General features: G+C 39.5%; 1 protein-coding gene across 1 annotated transcript; it reads left to right on the top strand.

Annotated features, from left to right (window-relative positions):
• The first annotated feature begins 2,982 nt into the window (after nt 1-2,982).
• On the top strand, nt 2,983-7,026 carry cxcr2 (chemokine (C-X-C motif) receptor 2). The gene is made up of 2 exons (XM_056271481.1): nt 2,983-3,067; nt 5,850-7,026. The coding sequence occupies exon 2, from the start codon at nt 5,872-5,874 to the stop codon at nt 6,895-6,897; it is 1,026 nt and encodes a 341-aa protein (XP_056127456.1). The 5' UTR covers nt 2,983-3,067; nt 5,850-5,871; the 3' UTR covers nt 6,898-7,026.
• Nucleotides 7,027-7,308: the final 282 nt, after the last annotated feature.

Raw genomic sequence — 7,308 nt, 5'->3', positions numbered from 1 at the left:
TCTGGCGGAATACCAGAAAGCTGTTAAAGCTGCAAAAACTCAGTTTTTATCCAATCTTGTTTCCAGTAACAGCCATAAGCCGCAGCTCCTTTTTAAAATGTTAAACTCTCTTTTAAACCCTTGTGATTGTGCTGACGTTGAATCTTCAACTGAATTATGTGACAAATTTCTGTTGTTTTTCCATGAAAAGGTGTGTGCGGTTAGGTCCTCTCTCACACCCTTTGTGTCTGAGCCTCAGATACTCTTTACAAGTGCGGCTGTGTTTGATCACTTTGAGACGGTGTCTCTGTCTTTTTTAACTAAAGTTGTTCAGCAGCTGAGGCCTTCAAACTGTCCACTTGACACTATCCCGTCTCGCCTCTTTAAAGAGGTATTTCCGACACTTGGTCCTTTTATTTTGGACTTTATTAATTCTTCACTGCTGTCCGGCTGTTTCCCGGCTGCTTTCAAACATGCTGTGGTCCAGCCCCTGTTGAAAAAACCAAACCTTGATTCCACAGTGTTATCAAATTTTAACTCCCATTTCTGTCTAAGAAAGTGGAGAAAGTTGTATATGACCAACTATACAGTCCCACCTTGATGAAAATGGAATCACTGAATTATTCCAATCTGGCTTTAAACCCCGGCATAGCACAGAAACAGCCCTCTTAAAAGTTTTAAATGATTTGTTTTTAGCTGCTGATGTAGGCAAATCTACTGTTCTGGTGCTTTTAGATTTAACAGCCGCATTTGACACTGTAGACCATGCCACACTCTTATCTCGCCTAGAGCATTACGCGGGCATTAAGGGTACTGCCCTTCAGTGGTTTAAATCGTTTTTATCTAACAGAAGTTTCTCAGTTCAGCTTGGTGACCAATCTTCTTTCTGATCACTAGATTTCGGCCTGCCTCAGGGAGCAATTTTAAGCCCTGCTTTATTCTCACTGTATATGCTTCCGCTTGGGGCCATTTTTAAGAAACACAATGTGACTTTTCACTGCTTTGCAGATGATATTCAAGTCTACCTCCCACTGAGCACAAATGACTTTACTGCAATTAAAACTTTACAGGACTGTCTTAAGGAGGTGGTATCATGGTTGGACTCAAATTTTTTAAGTCTTAACAAAAACAAAACTGAAATTGTAGTCTTTGGGAAAACAGACTGTCTGCAGGGCTGGGACAGTGCCATCGGCCCACTGGCTTAATTTTCTCGCTCAAGCACAAAAAATTTAGGAGTGATTCTTGACTGTGGTTTTAAATTCGACAAACAGGTCAGTGCAGTGGTAAAAAGCAGCTTTTATCATTTAAGACTACTCAGTAAAATCAAGCCCTATCTCCTCAAGAAAGACCTAGAGAGAGCAGTCCATGCTTTCGTGACATCGCGGCTGGACTACTGTAATTCGCTGTACTGCGGACTCGAACGGCGCTCTCTCCGCCGCCTCCAAGGGGTGCAGAATGCGGCTGCTCGGTTTCTGACAGGGAAAAGAAAAAGGGACCAAATTACCCCTGTGCTGGCCTCACTACACTGGCTGCCTGTATCTTTTAGAGTGCAGTTTAAAATTGTACTAATAGTTTTTAAATGTTTAACTAATACTGCGCCACTTTATCTTTCGGATATGCTGTACCTTTATGCCCCTGCCAGAGCATTAAGGCAGAGACTATTTATATAGAGACATGCCACTTCATCAATCCTTAATACAACTATATAGGGAAAACCCGTAACGCCAAAGATGGCGGTTGTATGCACATGCCCCGCCCCTCCCGCTGGAAAGCCAACCGTCTGCTTTTAACAGTCAAGCCGGGAAACATTTAACCCTATCGTCTGGTTCCACTGACGCATGCGCACAGTTGAGGTTTGCGACAGCGCAAAATACGTTACTGTTTGAAAAGGCGGCAGATTTGATATGCAGTGTATGTGTGAGTTGTGTAATATCAGACATCAGAAGTCTCCCGCAGATTGGTAGCGGCTCCCTGATGCCCGCAAATTAGTTCAAATCTCCCCGAATCTAGAGCGAGCGAGCAAGAGCTCACACACACTGTGCTTCAAACTGTGTAGCGCGCGCACGACCGAGGGAGAGAACCCTTGCGCATGCGTAGTAAAAGTATAACCTGTGGGGAAAAGGCGTTTTAAACCTTATTTTGGGGCAAAGTCATCAAACTTTTTCAGCGATTTTTATCATATTTTACTGCTGTTTCTATAGACCAATTTTCAGTTGGTAAACATGTAAATGTGGCTCAGTGGTTCATGTTGGTTGTCTACAAACCGGAAGGTTGGTGGTTCAATCCTCGGTTCCACCTGACCAAGTGTCGAGGTGTCCATGAGCAAGACACCTAACCCCAGCTGCTCCCGACGAGCTGGATGGCGCCTTGCATGGCTGACACCGCCGTCGGTGTTTGAATGAGTGAGTGAATGGGTGAATGTGAGGCAAATTGTAAAGCGCTTTGGTGGCCATTGGGTCTGTGAAAGCGCTATATAAATGCAGTCCATTTACCATTTTAAAAATAAGCGATAAAAAAAACTTCTTTGTATATCTAAAGTATTTGGTACAACACACAGGGGGTTGTATAATTTTAAAGCTCTTTTTTATTGTTAATTCCTAACCTGAAGTGCAGTTAAGTCTGAAACCAATACAGCTGTGTGTGAATTTGAACCAATGAGATGGGCAGAGCTGCCAGAGAGTCGCGGTCACTACTTGAAAATACTATTAGCGCTTTAATGGCTATGGACACATATGTACCAGTGTATTAGTATTTGTGTATTGTGTGTTTTTTTAATATCACACAAAAGCAAGCCAGAGTCAACATGACCTACTGTGTATCACTAATCGCTAATACATGAACAGTTTTTAAGCTGTTTTTTGTTGTCTTTCTTGTGAAACCGTGGTAGTGATAATATCTCTGCTCAATTTTTTTTTTTGATTATTCATGCAGGAAGGAAAGGGACGTGGCAGTAATAATCAGTTGTTTTCAAACTCATTCTCAGAAAACTGTGAGAAATCAGTCAGTATCTGAGAATTTCCAATGAATGATCCCTAAACCCAAGATTGTCAGCCTTGAAAATCTCAGTAAAATCACAGAAGATAAAACGGTAAGAAAATACAAAATGTACTTTTAATTGGGTTAAAGATTAATGGATGTGTCAGTATGACTTACTGTGAAATATTCCCTTTAAACTGTTGAAGTATACTTTTAGATTTATACATTTAATAAATAACATACAGTGATTCACACATAATGTACAGTAAAAATAGTCTGTGTTTGTTCAGCTTTTAATTGGGTTAAAGATTAATGGATGTGTCAGTATGACACATAAAAAAAGTATACTTTTAGATTTATGCATTTCAAAAGTTTAGACATACCTACTCCTCCTTATTATAAGAATAATTAGTCAAGTCAAAATGTATTTATATTGCGCTTTATATAATACAGATTGTTTCAAAGCAGCTTAAGAAACAAGAAGGTAACGCTTTAGATTACAGCCCGGAAAGTACTGTGTAATTAAGAGGAATTTACAGAGTAACTTTCGGTAATTATAGTGTACCTATAAAGTACTTGCATGTAAGTATAAGGGAACAATATGTAAGTTTGGGGAATAAAGGGGTAACAACCAGGAGAATTAAAAATATATTTATACTGTAAGTATTATAGAACTAAGGGGTACTTATTCTACTATATGATACAACAATCTTACATTTGGGAGCAATTTAGCGAGAACATACACTGCATACCTTTTTGTAATAATTGTGTACCAAAGCATTACAAACTGTATAGGCTTTTTTAAAATGACAGGGTACATATCTATGCATTTATACTTTTATTTTATTTATTTTTTATAGCAAAAGTGCAGATGTTTAAGTTTGGGCTAACATGTTTCAAGGCAAGAAAAGCTAAGACTATTGCAATTTTTCTAAATACTGGGAAATATATTTTGTTTCATGTGGTTACAGGGTAAGTGGTGCTTGTATAATAAATAAAGGTTTCCGAGTCAGTGATATAAGATTGTGTATGCATTTTTATTGTACTTACCCTGTAACTACATGGAACAAGAGGGTAACAAGCACCACTTTAATTTACAGCCCGCAATGTCACACTTACCCTGTAACTACATGGAACAAGGGGGTAACAAGCTACATGAAACAAAGAGTATCTTTCCCCAATATTTAAGCAAAAGTTGCAATAGTTTTCGTTTTCAGTGCACTTTTGTTAAAAAGATTACATTTTAAAAATTACAGGGTAATTATCTATTATATCTATTTATAAAGCCTATACAGTATGTACTGGTTCACCATTATTTCAATAAGGTACGCAGTGTATGTTCTAGCTAAATCGATCACAAATGTAAGATTGCTGCATCATAATAGTAGAATAAGTACCCCTTAGTTCTATAATACTCGCAATATTAATACTTTTTTAATTCTCCTGGTTGTTACCCCTTTATTCCCCAAACTTAAAATATTGTTCCCTTATACTTATATTGTAAGTACGTTATAGGTACACTATAATTACCGAAGGTTACGCTGTAAAATTGCTTTAATTACCCAGTACTTTCCGGGCTGTAATCTAAAGCGTTACCAACAAGAACATAACAGTTAATGTTGAAAATATCTTTAATAATGAAATTTGACAATTTCAGTTGTAAAGCAGGTCTAAAAGACAATAGACATTGACATTGAAGTGTGAAATGTATGTCTATCCCTCACAGCTTTGCTTTCATTCTCGTTCAAAATAAAAGATAGCGCTGCTTTGAAAAAGGTCTATCGTGGGAGTATTCAGCTCAGTTTAATTCAATAACTGTGTGATTACTGCAAAGTCCGTTAGTTATGAAGCAAACTCAATTCAACTATAAAGCAGCTCTACATAACATAATAGTGTCATTATTCAGCAGGGGCGGACTGGGACCAAAAAGTGGCCCTGGACTTTCTGGCCCACAGCAGCCCACCACATCCCAAATCAAAACACATTGGCCCATTATTGTGCAGAATTTTTTTAACACCACTTATAGCATAACAATATAACACAATACAAAAATAAATGCTATTTTTTAAACATTTATTTTAAGTAACACAACATACAGTATATTAGGTCATATTTGTAAAACCAAAGGGAAACAAACAGAAGAACATTAAGACACACAACATTATAAAACTATCAAGACAGCATATCAGCTAGTCAGGGGGTGCTAGAGGCATCAGAGCCTGCTGAACTGCTACTCTTCGCGCCAAATGTATAATCTGTTCATTTGAAGCATTTCACAGCACCTCTATATTCAGCTCAAGTCAGTTTAGTGTTGATTCGGGTTAGTTCAATAATACTAGTACATTAACAAGCTTAATTCGGCTAGAAAACTACACAGTAAGCAATTTTGCGTTTAAAAGAAACACAGTCCAGACATAGGCTAAAACAAGGCCAAATGTGGGCTGTCAGTGAAAACTTAATAGATGTCTAAACCATGGCCCAAGAATAGACTAGTGATCAGTTAGATAACAAAGATATGAAATGAGTGGAGAAATGAAACCAAACACCTTGTAATCACTGTTTACTTTGCTTACATGATGGAATATCATACATCTCGCAAGTTATTTTGGCAAAAACGACGTGTAACCAAATTCAAGGTTATTTTGGCTAGAAGTGGCTTAATCATAGCCGGACTATATAGTTACAGTAACCTAGACGGTGAAATTACGCAATTCCCTGCTGGGATATGCCATAGTTTACACCAGTCACAATAAATAGTTTACATTTAATAAATAACATACAGTGATTCACTGTATCTTTTAATACCATTATAACTTTTGATTGGTAGTGAATCATATTTTGTACACTTCTCAATCTGAAAATGCTGGTCCTAATAAACTTTTTGTCCCCTGCAGTTGGCAGCCAAACTTCTTAAACATGGAAAATACTACAGATTACATGTACCCTTTTTTTATGACTCCCTGCCCGGACAACTTTCAGCATCTGAACAGCACGGCTTTGGTCGTAGTCTACATCGTCGTCTTCTGCCTGAGCTTGCTGGGCAACACTGTGGTGATATTCGTGGTGTTTTGCATGGAGAACCGCAGGACGTCTACTGACGTTTACCTGATGCACCTGGCCATAGCCGACCTGCTCTTTTCTTTGACCCTCCCGTTCTGGGGCGCATACCTTCACGCCGGCCACTGGGTGTTTGGCACGGTTATGTGCAAACTGCTATCAGGCATACAGGAAGCCACATTTTACTGCTGCGTCTTCCTGCTGGCATGCATTAGTGTTGATCGCTACCTGGCCATCGTGAAAGCAACCCAATTCCTCAACCAAAAACGCCATCTGGTTGGCATAGTGTGTGCGTTGGTGTGGCTGTGCGCCATTCTCTTGTCCATTCCCGTTATGTTGAATCGCGATGCTTTCACGCTCGATGGCACTGAGTACTACACTTGTCATGACAATTTGACGGCGGAAAGTATGGACAACTGGAGGTTGAGCCTACGGATTCTCCACCACACTTTGGGATTCTTCCTCCCGCTTGCCGTGATGGTGTTCTGCTACGGTTTCACCGTGTGCACGCTCTGCCGCTCGCGCAACAGCCAAAAGCAGAAGGCCATGCGGGTCATCTTGAGCGTCGTTCTGGCTTTTATCGTCTGCTGGTTGCCCAATAACATCACAGAGCTCTTAGACAACCTGATGCGAGCCGGCCGAGTGACGGAAACGTGCAAGCTGAGGGACGACTTAGACGTGGCCTTGTATGTCACGCAGGCCATAGCTTTCGGACACTGTGCGATAAACCCCATCTTGTACGCCTTCATTGGGAAGAAATTCCGCAACCAGCTCCTGATTTCTCTCTTTAAGAAAGGCATGTTGGGAAGAGGCGTGCTGTCGAAATATCGAGTGGGGTCTGTTCATAGCACTGGGAGCACAAGGCACACGTCAGTCACACTATAGTCAACCGCAGTTCTCTTATGAGGGTACGAAAGCCTTTTGCTTCTGGTAAAGAAATAGTTTAGACAAAAATGCAAATTTGGTCATTATTTACTTATCCTTGTTATAAAGATACAGAGTTTGTAACATCATAGGGGTGAGTAACAGAATTGTTTTTTTTTTTGTTTTTTTAGTAGGCTACACTGGTCTTTTGCTTCCATGTAAACTAAATTTTTTTTTTTTTTTTTTTTTTTTAAGTACAGCAGTTTCATTTACAAGGTATAGACTACACCTTGTTTGTGAATCCTCCTTCTATCTGAATTTCCTGGTGATAATGATCATAATTTTTTTTTGCTTGGCTTGAGGTGACACTGTGGGTTCATATCAAACATTATCTGTGAAAAACACTTTGCAAAGGTTGCAGATTCTGTCAGA

The sequence above is a fragment of the Rhinichthys klamathensis genome, unplaced genomic scaffold, assembly GCF_029890125.1.
Source record: "Rhinichthys klamathensis goyatoka isolate OS25496 unplaced genomic scaffold, OSU_Roscu_1.1 h1tg000320l_1, whole genome shotgun sequence".
Taxonomy (NCBI): Eukaryota; Metazoa; Chordata; class Actinopteri; order Cypriniformes; family Leuciscidae; genus Rhinichthys; species Rhinichthys klamathensis.
The sequence above is the reverse complement of the archived record's forward strand: the minus strand, read 5'-3'. Positions and strand labels throughout refer to the sequence as shown.

Bases quoted from the DNA above. Each gene is read 5' to 3' on its own strand.
- cxcr2 (XM_056271481.1), top strand. From the start codon at position 5,872: ATGGAAAATACTACAGATTACATGTACCCTTTTTTTATGACTCCCTGC.